The following is a 19,805-nucleotide window of genomic DNA, read 5'->3' as shown; positions in this document are numbered from 1 at the left end:
ACTCTCGTGGCACTATAGGCCTGAGAAAATGAGATTTCATAACAACTTCAAAAGTTAATAAAAACAAGTTTGTACTCAAATTGCTTTTCAGGTGTTCCCTACAACTTTAGATCAGTACTAAAGGAAGAGTAATACTTTTGCAACTGCTGTGGGAACGCAACTGTCTGAAATTATAAAAATGTCTGAGTAAACTAAGGTGCATTCAAGGCTGGGTGAAATTTACAACACGTGTCTGCGTTAATCTTGGCAATTACATAACTTGACTAAAAAGCACTCTCATTTGGTACTGCAGCAATTTTTTGGTTTCTTTTTTCTTGGACAAAGTTCCTTCCCTTGTTACCTGATTATCAATGGAAAAGTCAGCTATAATAAATCAGTCTTAGATCTCATTAAGCTTAAATTAACAGCATCCTTAGCCCACAGGCCTTGTTTCCATTGAGTTTTTTCCTGGCTAAAGTGTTTCTAAACCAAATACTAAATTCTCCAAGACACCTGCCTGGACTGATTGGTGTGTAACAGAAGCCTCTTCAAATCGAATGCTTCACTGCAGCAGCCTTGCTATGCACAAGGACTAGAAAACTAGCAAGGCCTTGCCAATTTTTGAAGGCAGAATCAATGAATGCTGTAAATAAGGTTCTTAAAAGTAAGCATTATCCAGATTGAGAGGGAGAGAGTGAGAGAGCAAGACAGAGAAAGAGAGGGAATGAGAGAGAGAGAAAGAGTATGAGATGTATTGCAGTTAAATAAATCTTCAAGAGGTACTTGTTCACCACCTCTACTGAGCTCCACTCCTCACCCCTTCTTCTCCACCCCTCCCTCTGCTGTCAGCCTCCAGTGTGTTGACAATGTGCTTTAACACCTGAATGGTAGCTCTGCACTTTACCGAGACTGCTGCACTGCCTGCTGACACACATCCAGCCGGAAACACACACACACACTTGCTGAGATGATTAAATGACACCAGATGACAGGACAACACGGCTATCTAACATTGTGAAACTTTGCTGATACAACACAGAGGCTGCTGAACCCCGGAGGACCTCTAATGAAACATAGTTGGAGACAGAGAGATTTCCCTTTTAATCTGAGGATGATGAGATGAAGCAGATGTCTGAGATTTATCCACGACCTACGCACAGCCTCCACTATGGCCACACCCAGAAGGCTGCTCTTCGCTAAATTTAATACTGAACTGCCTAATACTGACAGAGCCCGAAGGATATGAGTGAATCAAAATTTCTTTCAGAGACATCTCACTAACGGTTTTTCTCAGTGAACCCACTTAGCTGGCAAATAATTGATTTATTTTTCTAATTTAACCACAGAGCAAATGCTTTGAGTCGCAGTGAAAATGTGCAAAACTCAGTTTGTCTGTTTCTTTGGCCATTACACAAGTAATATTTTATTACTGGTTCCACCTATCACTCTCTGTTCCTTCCTCTGCCACACATCACACAGTGCAGCAGATGTGAGTGGAGTGTTGCATGTGTGAGTCCCAAGTGTTAAACTGTGAGGTAACCCTGGTGATTTTGTGCAAGACACTACTGGATTGATTGGCAGCCTGTGCCTGTGCCTGAGAGCAACATGACAGAGAGGAATCTAATCTCAGCTCCTCCTTTCACCCCTCCTTTTCAATTTCACCACCTATTGTCCTTGTCAACCACTTCATTGACACAGCCGTCCTGCTCATGCTGTTCCAGCCTTCTACATCGCTAATCTCTTGCACTAACCAGTCTATTGTCTCCCCTCTAACAAGGCGTTTTATTTTTTTTAAGCACAAATACATTTTAGACAATTGCAAGCATTTTGAAGTTTATGTCAGGCTAGATTTGAAAAACTGCATAAAATCATTTGGATCAAAATCACAAGCAAGCATTTTAAAATCAATAGGAGCATATTTTGCCGCTAACGACCTCCCTGATTATATCTGAACTGACTTAAAGCAACACATCACATCTCATTTCCAGGTGCTCTTTGAAACGTGTCAGATCGTAGCTTCCTTCCTCCTTTGTAAAAGTCCCTGCCTTGTCTCAGCAGGTAAGCATGGCCTCACTTTATGTTGACAGTCACCGTTAAAAGGCTTGAGCGCTGCGATCACATGCAGCTCAGAACATTGAGCGGACACACAGGCAGTTAGCCGGCCCACACATAATGTTTCTTTCTGCTCTAAAAAGCAGATGCATGGGAAACACGACACAGAAAGAAACAGCATAGGGAGATAGGGAAGTCTATATGTTCTTAAAATAAAATGAGTCACAATAAATTGCATTGTATTAAAAAAAAACAACTGGAAGGCGTAGTCCGGAGAAACAATGAGAGGATGGAAGAAGTAAGCACTATAAGTAGAGTGAAACATTTCTCCAGGGAAAGCAGTTTGTTCACCACGGCTGCCTGCGCAGTGACATCACAGCCACAGGGTCAAAATGACAAATCCCTTTTTGCCCTAATCTTCTCTCATTCTCTCCTAATTCCTGTCAATTTCTCACCCTTCCTTTACTAGTCCATTCTCCTCACTTAAATAGCATATGGTTGTTTACTGAGTGCTCTCAGAGTTCTCACAGGGAAGCACTCTCCTGGACTTAATGCCGCAGATAAAACTCTGACATCTGCTCGTCCTACTTTCTAAGACCACACAATCTACAGCTCTGCTCAGAAGTCAGCTCCCCCTGACCAATATTAAGACCAGTTTGCTCATAATCAGCATACAGCTCTTCGAACCCCTAAAGTCTTCACACCACAGCACAAAGTTATTCAAGAATCAGCTCTCTGTACACCAATTAGGATGCTGCATCATTCACATCATTTCTCCTTCATCTAGGTCATGAGTTGTTCATCCCTAAAGCTCCTTTAAAACGATCCATGGTTATTAGTAAGCAATCAAGACCCCTGTCACCATAGGGAAACTGGCCATGTGGACCAAGAGGAACAAGTCAAGCGTGTGAAACTTATGAGCGACACAAGCATGTGCACAATCAGTGTGCACGAACTGAGAGCTGCATTTAGGACCTTTTGAAAAGATTAAATCTTTGAGCAATATGTATACAGAGCGCATTTGAATCCAGTAATCTTGTAGGCTTAGGCATCCCCTTGTTGCACATCAACGGATGTGAAATTGTCTGCTTGTTTGTCTCGCTGAGAAGCTGCTTTCTCCTGCTGTTTGCCTCCTGTTACGCCGTCTTCCCTCTGGGAGGGAAGAATTGCAATCCATTAATGCAGAGAGAGCTTTAGAGGTCACAAAAGTGTCTCACACCATCAACTGAGACATTTTGCCCTTTCTTTAGATCTCAGTCATCCTCAATATGCAGTGCTCATTATTAATAGTCAAAATAAAATAGTAGGACCACTGCTTAATTTCTGAACTTGGCCACATAGTAGCTGGTCACAAAGACCAATTCTTTAAACTGAAGCTGTCTATTTGTAGACAGACAGACCAGCACGCAGACAGATCACAGTATGCTATATGTACATGTAAGAAGTAAAGTGGCCTAGTAATGGAATCCTCACATTTTGGAACTCCGTGTTCCTGCCAACATGACCCAGCACCCTGAAGTACAATGGCTGCAGCACACAGCACAGCTCTAAAAGTTTATAAGCATTTTAGTACCAGACTTTCGAAATACAGCACCCCCCCAAAAAATAGTCATAAGGTGGATCTAGCACCCTTTGTCCCTGTAAAGCCTTCCATGTTCCATTAATAGTACATAATCGCCACACATCGCAATAACCACATAATGACTTCCATGTACTCACCAGTTCCTCGTTATTCAGGGTGGACCTGTTCACCAGAGCGAACGAGATGCCTGCCTTTCGAGCAGTTAGGGTCTGATGGAAGAAGAGGAGGATAAAAAAGAGATGAATTCACCAACCCGTTTTACCTATCTGGACTTTTATGCAGTATTTTGGGGGGATTTAGACACAGCTTTAAACTATGTGTTAAGGAGTAGAAATATTTAATTAAATGTAGAACAGATTGACTACCACACGCAGATTTACTTTAGTAGTTTAATTGAACATTTGAAAACATTTTTTTAAACAGAGAATATTACTTTAGCACAGGGGGAAAAGAAAGCAAGCTTACCAAAGCCTGTAATATCCAAGAGATCATGAATAAAGAATGAAAGAAAAAATGAGAGAAACTGAATTAGACAAAGGGTAGGAGGGGGAACACTGAAAGCATAAACAGCAGAGGAATTGAATTTCTAATCCACAGTGAGAGCATAGGTGCTTCAACTGCCATGCAGGACTGCTGCTTAGGGCACAGAGCTCTAGAAAGATTCAACTATTTATCAAGAGAGATTAAACAGCGGTTGCATGATTCTTTATCCATTCATGCACTAGAAGTAACTAAACTGCAGTCATGCTTGACATTTATATTCAGTTTTCTGTTGGATGAAGCTTTGATCATATTTTCTGCTGTCTGCTCTGCACATTAGTTTGACACAAACAGAGAAACACATGGCACACACATACACACACACACACACACACACACACACTCACGTATGAGTGAAGCCAGCTGTACTGCACAACACCGACTCACACTCAGGCACACGCACGCACACATCTGCCCAGACAGTCACAAACTTATGTGAACAAAAACCAGTAGACACCCACACAAGGCACTCTCACAAACACTGACATGTAACACGCATACATTCACACTAATACACACATTTACTTAAATTAGCTGTCATAGTAATATCCACTGAGTTTGGGTGAGCAGAGACTGATAAACATTTATCCCATACTGAGGAAAATTACATAACAGAGGAATGCAGACATGGACAGCTGACAATATTGGATCAGTCTTTACCACGACCCTCTTGTCTGCACAGCCCAGCTATGGTAAAGATCCATGGAAGCCATGGAGAATGTAGGAAGGAACGTGACCTCTACATGAACCGTGAGTGTTGATGTAAGTTTATCAACATGCACCAGCACTGGTGAGGTTGCTGCGGGCAATACAAGAAGACCCTGTGACCAGATGTTGTCTATTCAGCTACAATATAGATTCAGTGCTTTGTGAATCTCAACTTTTAATGTTGTTGTTTTGTTTTTTTTGCATCCCGCCATAATGTGGGGGAACTTTGCTGTCCGTTCCAATCAAACGCTGTTGCTGCCCTGAAGCAATCGCACAGCAAATGGGGGACATCGACAAAGGAGAGGCAATGAAAGGGGACCAATTAGTTTGCTGACTGCTGACTTCATCCCATGTGTAAAAGGCTTGCTCAGTGTCACTTTTACATGATTTAAAAGCCTCACACAGTTAAATCAGAAGTCAATGAAGTCTCTCGGATATATTTTTGGGCTGAGTTGTCAACATTTCAAGTTAAATACAATTTTTCAACACCTGCCGAGCAACAGAAAAAGCAAGAAAAATGGCGAACATCGGCGAGGCTGAAATCTGACAACTCACTGAAAAATATTACCCATAGCTGTTATGGGTCTTTGTAGGAATGGCAAATATACACCAAAATCCAGAAGAAAATTTAAAAAACGACAACCCATACTTACCAAGACATTGTTGGTTATTAATTTCATGAGAGATATGGACAAATACAGCATCAACTCATGTTGTTCACCGTGATATAAACATTCATCAGCATCTATGTGCATGACATCAAATTGCATTATCATTTACACAAAACTCATTTTGTAATATTTTAAAATAAAACCAATCAAGGAAGGGCATTCGACTTAACGAGTATACCAAGCAGTTTGTTTAAAGATCTGATTTGTGTTAATATTTGTTTGGCTTTGGCTAAAAGACATGAAGAGGACACAAAAACACATACAAGACAGACATAGTGTGCAGTACATAGTGGACAAACAATTATAGACACACATGAATACTACTGGCATCACAACAGACTGTTGTCTTTCAGACAGACTAACCATGTGGCACAGTGCTAAAGTGGACTTGTTTGCAACATGCCGCTCTGCGGGATATCTTATGACACATTATGTTGCAATAAAAGCAAATGGCGGAGCGTCGTAGTGATGCAATGTCTTAAACACTCTCTCCAGGCTAATTAATTAAGCGTTATGGCTAAGGTTAGATTTTAAATACCCACAAGGCACTGCTCTAACAGAATAGCCAGAGATTTAGGTGTTTGCTTTTATTACCCATCACCTTTTTATTGGCTTAATTTTGCCACAGTGAATGTCTAAGTGACACCTAAATTTATTTCGAATAAAATGTCTGTATAGTCGGCTCATTTTTAATTACAACAATCATAAGCTATAAGAACTTAAAATGCAAACCTGACACAGTCAGATTTTAATGACAAATTCTTGGAGGTTGTTATATACAGGATAGTACAGGACAATGATGAGAAACAAACAGTGCCACTTTGAAACACTGTAACAGTATTTTTGTCTACTACAGGGGACCCCCTGCTCATACTTACACAGAGAAGGATTCCACTACCGTGTCAAAACATGGGGTCACTTAGATAGATTTGACATAAATCACACATAACCTTGTTGAGGCAGATGACTCACCAGGTCTCGGACAAGAGGCACTGTCCTCTTGCGACGTAAATCTGGCATGCTGTCAATACCATAAAGAATACTGCCAGTCCTGGAGAAGCAGACAGATTTAAGGTGTATTAATATCATAATAATGCCATGCTGTGGGAGACATTACTACAGTGAAAGGGGGGCCTTGATTTACACAACTGTCAAACCCCATGGATCATGCCTCCTTCTGAACCTGTCTTACCCCCTTCCACTTTGCTTGTTGTGAACAAACACTAGTAATAGAAATAATCCCTCTCCCCCCCTGCCGTATCCATAACCTCCCCTTCTTCCATGTTATCTATTTTTCTAAGACATACCAGGGGTGATGGCTATTACTGACACATATTATACTTGTTATTATTTATATTATATACAATTAATACATGTTGAATCTGAAACTCAACTTGTACTCAATAAAACTAAATATTGAGGGCCCAGTGCAGAAAAAAAAATGCAAATTTTCTCTGCACCTCAAAAAACAGGAACTTTAATATTAATTTGTGTCATGTTTAAACACTTCAGCTCCAGTCATCTGGCTCTCTCTATTTTTCAATTCCCTTGTGCTCACTACGTCCCCACATGTCTTACTCCAATCCCACGAGGCTCTCAGTGGCATCACCTCAACTGTCACTCAAAGACTCCACAATGACCTCAACCTAACATCGAGGCCCCAATGCCTCCATACAGATAAAGCTCCTCAAGCTTCTCTGTCAGCCCTCTCGACGACATCAGTGATTTGACCCTGAAGATACACAGCATGACAAACTGCACAGTCCTTTTCCTCATCCAGGAGACCTGAGCTTTCCCTCTCTTAATGCTTGGTGTATCCTGCTGTTACACTGCATTGTCTACACTGTCATGATATGCAGTGGGGTAAACTGAGGCTACATTTGACAGTTTATCACATATATCTAAGCAGTTGGGTTCATACGCTTACATGGACACTCGCATTTCTTAACAGGAAGTTAATCAAATACGTGACATATATAAATAGGGTGAAGTCATCCTCCTTCTAGCAATCCTGACAGGCCTGTCGGTTTATCTAAATGAAAATTCATTTTCATGGTCACAATGAAAAAAAATGCATGTATGGACTGAGGAGTCAAATCTAATTTAAAAAACATGTTTAAAAAGGCTTTGATACTACATAATGTTGTTTCCACTGGAAGCTGCGCTTGTATCACCATCTTTGGTTTTGTTGAATATCCCTATAGATTTCATTCAGGATTCATTGAATGGCATGTTTGCCTTTTAATGGCTGCATTATCCCCCTATGGTGTTTGACCAAATAGCAAGCATGGTAGTTTAACTGGGGCTGTATGCCAGCGAAGCAGCATGCCTGTAGCCTTTCAGCTACAGGTGAGTGAGAATGAGGGTACAAACAGCACAGCAGCTCCAATTTGAGTAATTGTGAACCAATCAGATCAGTACGTGAGCTACCACTCACCCCCCGGTCTGCAAGCCGAGCACTTTGGGATCCAAAAGACTGCGAGGCTTCAGAGAGAAGAAACACATAGTGTAAAACAAGAACTACAAAGAAGAAAGCACTCAAACACGCACAAGGAATATGGGAGACAATTTAGATCGAAGAAATAAACACTATAATAACAAGAACGTGGGAAAATAGGTACAATAGGAGGGCAATTCAGGACAAGATAAATGATAGGAGCAGAATAATACCGCACAGGGAGAAGAGAGGAAAGCACCACAGGCAAAAGACAAAATAATTCCACATCAGTGTCGTTTGTGAGTTTTGCCGCTGTCTGCGCTTTAGGCCACATTTGCCTATTATGTAATGCTCCCTTCTCACTGACCAAATGTGAAATTTGAAACATGTATAATTTTCTAAAAAAAAAAAAAAAAGGAATAAAGGGATAACCAACAGAAGGGCACATGCTGCATTATCTATCACACCTACAAATATCACTTGAATCACACACACATTATAAACTCCACATTCACAAAAACACACATGCACATGCACAGTAATCACAAGTGTCCAATTATCTGATGATAAACAGTGGCTTAAAACCTGAGTATCCAAAGCACTGGTGTCTGAAAGAAGAAAATGACAAGAACATGAAGTTTTAGAAAGGATCATCTCACTAGAATACTAAACACTTATTTAGGACATGGATCTATTATTTCTGCCAGATTACACAATTCTGTTTTGCCAAACAATTTATGTCGAAATGAAGAGAGAGTCAACAGTTTAGAGGGAATTGCTAAGAACAGAAAAAGACAGAACCAGCATAAAAAAGAGGGTTCCCAGCTAAGGGCTAATAGATGAAGATTATTCCTTGGACACAGAGTAAATAAACGCAGTTTGAAAGAAAAATGGCTGCGATCGATAACATTACCTGAGTTAGGAAGACATGGGACATTATGTAAGCAGTTGGTATCGTGTTGCTATTTTAGAGACAAACTGCAAGAGGGCAAGCCCTTTAAATAAGTCAGACCGGAGAGGTGTAATTACTGTGCTATTGATCCATAGGTGATAAATGGCAGCGTAAACATGATCTTATGTGAACAAATAGAAAGCAGCTGTTCACAAGAGAAAGATCAAATTGCCAGCCTGATTAAAACAATAAACCTAATGTTGGTTTTCTTGTTACTGCATCACTAATAGAGAGAGAATTAAAGGTAGAAAATAAGATAACGACTTGATTTTGTTTCTATGATTTTGATTTTGATTATGATTTTAATCCTACACATTTATTGAAAATGAAGTGGTTGACTTTATCACAACTATTTTATAGTTATAGTTAATGTTTTAAGATAAGTGATTGCCATGGAAGTGTTTCAAAGCGTTAAAAATGTTACGCAACATTGTATAAATTCTTGAAAAGGTTGATTTTGTACAGGAACATTTTTGGTAAAGCTAGGAAAATATATTGTTACTCTACACACAAAGAGGAGCTCAGCAGTCAGTGGGTACCATGGACAGCGACCAACTAAACTACTTTGTGCACAGCTATACGAGATAGAGCCATCTCCTCCACCTTCAAGTCTGTAGCTGCTCTAGATAAAGCCACAGCACAAAGATAGGCTATAGGCTGCAGATATAAACCTCAATTCATAGGTGCCTTAAATCTGTGGAACAAAAACGTAACTGATTGGTAGGAAAGCTCAGCGCATGTGTGTGTGTGTGTGTGTACATGCCTTTCTGTGTGTGTGATGTGGGCAAACAGCAGCAATAAATCCAGCATTATGGTCCTGACACACATGGTCACACCGTACATAGATCAGGGTTCTGAAGCAGAAAAGCTTCATATATCTTTCAGTATTACCAGGACTGAGCGAAGCCCCTACACATACAAGAACGTTTGTTCTACTGTGGACACCAAGTATAGGTTTAAACATAAAGAAACGAGCGTGTTTGCGCATTTTTACTGATTTTTTTTCACCTTACATCACAATGAGTTTACCATCATCTGAGTGTATGAGAGCAAAAGGACATTTTCAAGCAGCTCATGACAGATACAGGAAATTAAACTAGGAATGTAGAGCTGATCCCGTGACAGTTTCTCATAACCATTCTCTTTACACTGAAGATTCACATAGGCATGTTAGGAAGACTGAAAAAATTGGAAATGAACAAATCCCCAATGAAAAGCTGAAGTCTGAAAGCTTTAACTAGTTTTGCAGCAAGGTATATTGAATAAGTCTGACAATAACATTACTTAGATAACATCTGTGGCTATATCATATTGCATTTCCAATATACAGTACCATGCTTTACTCCCAGAGTATGTATGTTTGGCTATATTTCCTTCATCGACAGCTTATCAGTGTTCTTAAACGGTTGTATATTGATGTCAGGGAACATTTTTGGTTTCAATAGATCCACATAGCCTATATCATTTACAATCATCTTACTGCTGACTTCACCCCTGATTTTGGGTTCAATAATAACATCTAATGCTTTAGAGATTCACATTTTATTTGTGTACGAACTGAGGTTTTGTTTCTAATAGCCTGCAACAGACCAGAACACAATTTACTGCAAGTGAGCGACCATCTTTGAACAGAGGCGGTGGTTTATGACACCAACTGTCTGCACCTACAATCCAGTTTTGAGATATCTTCCCAGACGCCTTAACGCCCACTCACACCCTGGGCTATCTGACCTCAGGAAATCACATGATAGGGTGGGGCCAGGTTTCACAATGAGCTCACCCGAAACCCTGGTTGATTGTGAGCCACACCCGTTTTCACACCTTGGTCATGTGATTAGGTAGAGGATCATCAGGGGGTCCTTTGTCCCTCGTTGGGGGGATACCCCCACAGGGTTTAAATCTTGGACTCTCCACCTATGACCCTTAGAACTGAAGAAGCTTCTTGGATGAGAGGTGAAACATCTTCAAGCGACTTAAAGAAGTCCAGACACTTTTCTTTCCAAGCTCCTTAGACTACGATGACCTGGATGACTGAGAACCTTCACAGACAACTTTCAATACTATTGATCTTCCTCAGTTACCTTTAGTAATCACGTCCTCCAAATAATTGATGTGTCTCCTAGGTCTCATTTTTACTAGACTAGGGATTCAATATTAAATGTTAAATATTACCAGGCTATGTACCACAGGCTTTTAAGATGGTTGTAATTAATACATTTCTTTAAAAGCCTTTACTTCACCCAGCTGTCTTAGCTAATTACAGACCAATCACCAACTTTCTTTTTATTTAAAACAAATTTGAAAGAGTAGCTGTGAAGCAGCTAACTCATCATATGCAAAGGAAGGGTTTGTTTAAAGAAATTCAGTCAGGATTCAGAATTAATCACAGTATAGAAACAGGACTCATTACTAATGACCTTACTATGGGCTCTGACAGTGGACTCATCCCTGCGCTATTCCTGTTAGACCTCAGTGCAGCATTCAATATTGCTGACCACAATATCTTACTATATTTTACTCCTCCCTTCACTGCCAACCCAATTTCCCTCGGGATGAATAAAGTATTATCAATCAATCAATCCAATCAATCAATCAACCAGTTGTAGCAGTTCTACGTATTTATATAAACAAGCCTACAAATCCTATGTTCCTACTTTTCTCAATTTCATATAACTATAAACTATAAACATTTAAATAAAAATCATTTATGTACGCTAAAGAACTCCTAATTTATTATGACTATGACAAGTCTTAATGCTCTACTGCAGTACAAACTTTTATAGTGACAAATGCATGTTTGCACTGGCTAGACTGAATTGCTCAGATTGCTTAAAATTGCCCATATTTCCATTTGGTGGCAAAACAAGATAAACAGTCCAGCTCCTCCAGTTCCAGTAAGTCATCCCTAAACTGTGGGCCTGTTGTAGCTGCAGTCCAGGCTCCAGAGTAGTACTTGCGGTGTGCACAGGTTATTGTAGGATTTGATTACATCTTTCAGTGTGTATTTATTATTATCAGCCTCAGATACCCGAGGTTAGCAATAAGCACTGAAAAATAAATAATGACTTATAACAACTTGCCTTAAATGTATATTAACAGACCATTCTTTCCAACAGTTAGAAGTGCAACTCTATTTATACTTGAACTAACCCCCTACCGTTTAGTGTACGATGCCAAAACTGAAAGGTTTACACACTAAAGAGAATGGGGCCATAATTAATTTTAAATATCATCCCCGTGTTTTCCTTTTTACACAATGGCTGCTGTGACAAGGACCTACTTACTGAGTGGATTCACTGAAGCTTGTGAAGACGTGACAGACTAAATTTAACATACGCTAGACAAAATTATCAAAGGGGGCTTGTTGTAATTGAACTACAGTGTTGAAGAAAGAACAAATATAGTTAGAGTTAAAATAAAGTTAGATGGAAAACTAAGGCTATGTCCACACTAGCCCGGATAGATTTGAAAATAGCATTTTCATCTGAAAACGCTCCGCGTCCACACTAGCATTTTCAGTCGTTTTCAAAGAGTTGTGCGTCCACATTGAAACAGCGAAAAAGTACTGCGCATGCGTGAAACGCAAGAAGATTCGACCTGCCTAATTTAGTCTGCCGTTTATTTACTTTCCGGCTCTTTGAAACGTCATGGCAAAATGTTGAGTTTTTTAAATGGACTAACAATGAGGTGGAGTTGTTGCTGCGAGCAACACAAAAGTACAAAGTTGCAAAAGTAAGTGAGAGTTAAAGAATTTGAAGAAAAGCTATCTGGAGCATGTACAGACTGATATTAATCTTTAATAGGGCTGTCAAAATTCAGAGCAAACAAAACAACTGCTGTATAATGCCCTCCACTATCTTAGTTTAACTAACATGCATCATCGTTTTAGAAAGTCTGCGTTTTTGCTGTCCACACTGCAACGCGAAAGCACCGTTTCCAAATGTATGCTTTTTTCGAGAGTGTTTTTCAAAACGCTGTGTTCTCCATCAGCGAAAGTGCCGTCTCAGTGTGGACGGGAGGCCAAAACGGAGAGAAAACAATGCGTTTTCAAACTAAAATGCATTAGTGTGGACGTAGCCTAAAACAAGCTAGATGGCAGCAACACTCTGGTTGTATTTGGCAATCCACTCAGGTTGGTGGGACACACACAGATGCAGTAAAGTGAAAAGAAAATGTCATATTATCAGCTGTCAAGTAAAAGCTCCATGTTTAATAACCTCAGAAATTACTTTATGGAAAATAAATCAGTGACAAAATATGTTAGAAAAAAAGAAAGGCATCCAGTGGGAGGTTCTGGCCTAATGGCTCTGGTGAAATATATTTCAAAGTGACATATGAATGTCTTAAGTGCCTGTGCAACCAATCTATTCAGAGCTTGTGCCTCTGATCACTCAAAATATACCACATGACCAATATGGAATAAAAGCATCAGCTATATTATATAAGCAATATTAGCAGTCACTGTTCCTCTCACTTTTGTTTTAACTATGACTACGTCTTAGAGGCTGTGGCAGGCTAATGTCAGTAAATTCATTCACTTATTCACAATATCATAGAAAAGAAATTTCTGAAGAAGTGATCCAAGATCAGCAAAGATGGGTTATCAGCCCATATATATATATATATATATATATATATATATATATATATATATATATATATATATAAGCAAAGTTTTGTTTGTGACATTGCAGCAACTATTGTCGTAACTTATACTAATAGAGAACAACGCTGGGGCAAGTAGAAGGTAAAAACTACAAGTATAGAAAGTATGAAAGGGTATGATTTTTAACCAGGAGAACGCCATTCAAAACAAACAAACAAATAAAACATGTAAAGGAAACCATTATTGATTTTCCAGTAGCTTTTAGTAAATTCAAACTCAATGGCAAACGTTGGCAATAATTATGAAACTGAAAAATATAAATGAAAAATATGAGGTGTATTGTCTGAGGAGGCAAAGAAAAAGAAAGTAAAGAAGAAAAGTAAAGCTGAACTTTGTACGGATAGTGCACAGCAACTAAAAAGGGTTCAAAAGAGATAACCACTTGGCATTGTTATTACTAGGTCAGTAAGCTTGATACAAGAGAGCATTTTAAAACATAAAGCGTCTTTTCAATGGCTGCATGGGGTGGATGCGTGTGTGGGGAGTTACCTATTGACACTTTAAGTGTTTAATCTGAAAACTGCAGCATCTCAAAGTTGGGAGTGTACATTACCTGTGGAGAACAAGCTTTCACTTTAGATCAATTTTTTTCCCCCAGCAACAACACAAAGTCAATCAATATTTTGAATTGGAAGATAACACTTTAAACAACAGCAGGAGAGGCCCTCCATTCCCTTTATTTGCATTTTTCATATCCACACTTTCTTGAGAAATGGTGAACTAAGCATAAAGAGGGTCTACCTCCTTTGCTCCCCCAGGAACAAGCAGCAAACTTCAGTAGCGGTAGACCTCTATAAATATTCCAAGCAAGGCTGACCTGGTTACAGAATGCCCTTGGGAGTGTGAATTAGCATCTGAATACAGACGCTGCTGTAGCCAGTTGAAGACAGGCCGGGCAGGAGTGGCAGTACAGTGCTGAGACTCCTTTCACAGCTCCCACACAGACCAGCCAGCACGCTCCAGAGCACGAGAATGATGAGCACATATCAGCTACAAGAGATGAAGGCATAAAGTTAATGAGGGTGGGAGTAGGAGCGTGTGAGTGGGAAGAAATGTGGGGGGCATATAGATTGTGCATGCATCTATGCGTCCTTCTCCATAAGCACCACAAAATAATACTTTTTTTTTTATTACAATTTGTGTGTATTTTTCAAAAAGCTGTGAGGTAACATTTCAGGTGCCAAACACATCTGAGAGTGTTTTAGATGACACCGGAAAGAGCAGGCGACTATTATTTTTGGCTCATTTTATTATGTGTTACAATATTTTATTAACACTTTTTACACAACTATATGATTGAAGTGCAGACTTTCCGCTTCCATTGAAAGGGTTTCACCAAGGTGCAGCAATAACCAGATGTTCAAAAAAATTGGACAAATGAACATAATGTTAAACGCAAGGATTGTTTTAAAGACTTGACGACTGCCAAAAGTCTAGCACCCATGGACTGCACCAAATGCTGAGTTTCCTCCCTTTAGATGCATGCCTAGTTGGGTTAAAATCAGGTGAATGACTTGACCATAAAGCAATATCCCATTTGTTTGCCTTGAGAAACTCTTAGGTTACTTTTGCAGTATGCACTGGATCATTATCCATTTGCACTGTGAAGCTTTCTCTAATCGGCCTTGCAGTATGTGGCTGAATCTGAAGCCTTGTCCACTTTCCAATTGGTCCTGCTGCTTCTGTCAGCAGTCACATCTTCAATAAACACTAGTAACCTAATTCCACTGACAGTAATACATGCCAATGCTATAACATCACCAAATATTGAGGAGGGATACAGGGATTTCTCTGATCTCCACACCATACTTCTCTCTTCCCATCATTCTAGTACAAGTTCATCTTTGATTCTTCTGTCCAAATAAGTCTCTTTTATCTATTGTATCTTAACTTTTTAGATGTTTTTCTTAACCAAGGACAAAATTATGCAATTAACCACTAACCACTATCATCAATAGTATTGCAGGCCTTTTGATGATGCATTCCTACATTTTAAGTATATACCAGATTATTGATCTGACCACTTAACTGAAGATTTTACTATCTGTCTGATAGGTTTATTATTGTTTGGGTTTTTTTTTTTTTTTTTTTGGGGGGGGGGGGGGGGGGGTTAGCCTAATGATGGCCTCCCTCACTGGCATGTCTTTGGACCTCATAGTAAAATTTCTGGTAAAAAGCCACAAAATACAAGTTAAACACTTGCAATCAACTCCTGATATTTTTTCTGCTTAATTTGTCATGGAATAATAACGGATCAGGGCTAGTCTTATATGAAAATACATGCTTAATGTCTGATTATTTTTGCCTAAATAGTTAACGTACTACTTTAGTTAAACATTTTGAATTAAAACTTTAGTGACATCTTGATTGGTTGATTTAAAACCACTGTGATGGTGTAAAGGGGCAAAATTTATTTAAAAAAAATGCCTATTTCCCTAACAAATTATGCATCTAACTATATTTCAGAAACAGCTACTGGGAACCAAAGACTTTTTCTAATGATACTTACTTACTATAGCAATAAATAGTTATCATTTATATCCACATTGATGTTATTCTCTGATCAACATCATTATAAAACACATAAATAAACTAACTGAAAAGCTTGTGGCATGGAAAAATATGCAGCCAAAAGAAAACGAGTGCAAAGAAAAATCAATTTCACATGTCTATGTGGTTACCACTCTCTTACATTTCCACTACACATTTCAGTCTTTGATAGGTTGTCATAAAACAAACCCGAATAATGAAGCAAAACAGCACAAACAACACATAAACATCATAGAAGGTTTTAAAATTTCTGTACTTTTAGGTAACAGAAGGAGACATGTGGCCTGGTCAAAACACAGAGAGCTGCACCCTAAAAGATCTTTAAATATAGTAAACATACCTTGTGTGCCACAGACTGCTCCCAAACACGAGGGGGCAAATAATACCTCTAAAACACTTAAGTTGGCTATCATCAGTGAGGGGGGGTTGCTGTCTTATTTAATGAATCATTTCAATGGAAGCAGCTATCTCCTGGAAGTTTTCAGCCTTTTGAATATGTGGCTTCGAAGGCCCCATCCAAAGTTGTGTTTCTTAATGTTTACAGGCCTCACAAATACTGCACATACTTTTTTAATGATCTCAGTGAACTGCTGTCTGTGATCTGTGTTGATTTCGACTGTGTGATTATTGTTGGGGATTTTAACATCCATGTGGACAACCTTCAGGACAACGGGACTAAAGACCTGAGTAACAATCTGGGCAACTTTGGGCTGACTCAGCATGTAACAGAGGCCACACATAATAGAGGACACTCTCTTGACCTACTGATCTCCAAGGGCCTGAGCATTTCAAAGGTTACTGTGTCTGATGTGGGCCTGTCTGATCATTACTGTGTTTTCTTTGAAAGTAGAATTTCAGCCCACACAAATATATCAACAGCAGTGATCACAAAACGGTGTGTAATCAAATACAGTAGTGAGATCTTTAACCAGGTCTTCCCATTAACACCTGACCTATCCAGAAGTTCAGTCAATGAACTCGTCAATAGCTTCAATGCTAAAATATTAAATGTAATGGACACTATTGCTCCCATTAAGGTGAAGGTTATCTCTGGAAGGAAAAAGTCTCCATGGAGAAACTCCACACTGGTGAAACATGAAAAAAGAGAGTGTAGGAAAGCTGAGCACAGATGGAGAAAAACAAACCTCCAGGTTCATTATGACATCTATAAAGAGAAACTTCACAATTATAATTTACAACTGAGGAGTGCAAGGAGGTCCTACTTCTCTGACATCATCACCAAAAACAGTCATAATGCTGGGGTCTTATTTTCTACAGTTGACAGGCTAACAAACCCTCCTGTGTCAGTGGCAGCTGAACTTCATTCGACCATGGCCTGCAATGACTTTGCCAAATTCTTCACAGAAAAAATCCAAAAGATTAGACAAGCAATTGGTACATCAACAGCAGATTCAGGATATGCACTGTGTCCACCGAAAAACAGTTTAAACACCATGAAACAGTTTCACCCTATTAACAGCAAAGACCTGGAGGACATCTTAGGTCAACTGAACTCCTCCTCTTGCTGTTTAGATGTCCTGCCAACAAGTTTTTTTCAAAAAGGTCTCACAGACTTTGGAGTCAGACCTGTTACAGATCGTCAACTTTTCTTTAATGTCAGGTGTGTATCCAGAACCACTAAAACTACTGTAATTAAACCTATACTGAAAAAGGACAATCTTGACAAGACACAAATGAACAACTACAGGCTGATCTCAAATCTCCCATTTTTAAGTAAGATCATTGAAAAAGCAATTTCTCAACAGCTCAATTATTTCTTAAAAAAGAATAACTGCTATGATGCCTCCCAGTCAAGTTTTAGACAGAACCACAGCACTGAAACCGCTCTGACCAAAGTGTTTAATGACATATGTCTGAATACAGACAGTGGAAAAATGTCAGTCTCAGTTTTACTGCATCTCAGTGCAGCATTTGATACAGTTGCCCACAACATATTACTCAAACGACTGGAGAACTTGGCAGGTCTTTCAGGAACTGTACTAAACTGGTTCAAAACATACTTAGAAAACAGGAAATACTTTGTATCAATAGGTAACTTCACATCTGAGTAGAGAAGTATCACATGTGGAGTTCCCCAAGGTTCCATCTTGGGACCCCTTCTGTTTAACATTTACATGCTCCCACTGGCACATATTATAAAGAACAACAAAATAAACTATCATAGCTATGCAGATGACACACAAATATGGTCAAAGGAGCTTGCAAAGAAAAGCGTCTGGACTTCTTTAAGTTGCTTGAAGACGTTTCACCTCTCATCCGAGAAGCTTCTTCAGTTCTTAGGTCAAATGGTGGGGAGTCCCAGATTTAAACCTAGTGGGAGTATCCCCCCACAGAGGGACAAAAGGACCCCCTGATGATCCTCTAATCGCCTGAGTCAAGGTGTGAAACTGGGTGTGGGTCCCAATCAGCCAGAGTTTCGGGTGAGCTCGTTGTGAAACCTGGCCCCACCTTATCATGCGAATTCCTGAGGTCAGATGGCCCAGGATGTAAGTGGGTGTTAAGGCGTCTGGGGAGGGAACTCAAAACTGGATTATAGATGGCAGACAGTTGGTGTCGTAAACCACCGCCTCTGTTCAAAGATGGTCGCTCAAAATGGACATAGATGGCTTCTTTCACTCCTCTTTCAAACCATCTGTCCTCTCTGTCCAAAATGTGAACATTGGCATCCTCAAAAGAGTGACCTTTGTCCTTAAGATGCAGATGGACTGCTGAGTCTTGTCCTGTGGAGGTGGCTCTTCTATGTTGTGCCATGCGCTTGTGAAGTGGCTGTTTGGTCTCTCCAATGTAGAGGTCTGGACATTCCTCGCTGCACTGTACCGCATACACCACATTGTTAAGTCTGTGTCACCTTGCTACCATCCTTGCTCCTCTCGTGGGGAACACCACACACCACATCAAGAACTCCACCGACTTCACTGACAAGGTCCAGAAACTTACCCTGGATCCAAATGAAACCATGGTGTCCTTTGATGTAGTCTCTCTCTCTTCACTTGGATACCCACTATGGAGGCAGTGGAGACTGTCAGAAAATGACTACAAGAAGACAGCTCCTTGGAAGACAGGACCAACTTCACACCTGATCAGATTTGCACACTGTTAGACCTCTGCCTTACCACAACGTACTTCAAATACAACGAAGGCTTCTACAGACAAAAACATGGCTGTGCCATGGGCTCCCCCGTGTCACCTATTGTAGCCAACCTTTACATGGAGGAAGTGGAAAGGAAGGCTCTTGGCTCTTTCAAAGGAAGAGTACCCAGCCACTGGTACAGATATGTAGACGACACCTGGGTCAAAATCAAGACACATGAAGTGGAATCCTTCACTGCGCACATTAACGCTGTGGATAAAAACATCAAGTTCACCAGGGAAGACACAAAGGATGACTGTTTGCCTTTCCTGGACTGCGCTGTGCACATTGAAGAGAATGGCAACCTCAACATCGAAGTTTACCGGAAGCCAACACACACGGACCAGTACCTCCTCTTCGACTCCCATCACCCTCTGGAACACAAACTTGGAGTAATTAGGACCCTACACCACCGGGCAGAACATGTTCCCTCTAAGCCTGAAGGAAAAAAGAAGGAACACACGCATGTAAAGGAAGCACTCAAAACGTGCGGTAACCTAAATGGGCGTTCTTAAAG

The 19,805-nt window shown here is 40.0% G+C and overlaps 1 protein-coding gene across 3 annotated transcripts in view; it reads right to left on the bottom strand.

The window, feature by feature from the left end:
- The window catches only part of unc13c (unc-13 homolog C (C. elegans)), a 119,467-nt gene that overhangs the window by 85,317 nt on the left and 14,345 nt on the right, over nucleotides 1–19,805 (bottom strand). For 2 of the 3 annotated variants that reach the window (XM_085154659.1, XM_085154678.1), the window contains exons 3-6: nucleotides 8,555–8,577; nucleotides 7,970–8,016; nucleotides 6,505–6,583; nucleotides 3,751–3,822 (exon numbers count right to left, since the gene is read on the bottom strand). In XM_085154659.1, coding sequence (XP_085010785.1) covers nucleotides 3,751–3,822; nucleotides 6,505–6,583; nucleotides 7,970–8,016; nucleotides 8,555–8,577 — 221 coding nt within the window. The remainder of the gene's footprint in view (nucleotides 1–3,750; nucleotides 3,823–6,504; nucleotides 6,584–7,969; nucleotides 8,017–8,554; nucleotides 8,578–19,805) is intronic. The other variant, XM_085154669.1, reaches the window with a different exon arrangement.

Source organism: Neolamprologus multifasciatus, chromosome 1, assembly GCF_963576455.1.
Source record: "Neolamprologus multifasciatus chromosome 1, fNeoMul1.2, whole genome shotgun sequence".
Lineage (NCBI taxonomy): Eukaryota > Metazoa > Chordata > Actinopteri > Cichliformes > Cichlidae > Neolamprologus > Neolamprologus multifasciatus.
The sequence above is the reverse complement of the archived record's forward strand: the minus strand, read 5'-3'. Positions and strand labels throughout refer to the sequence as shown.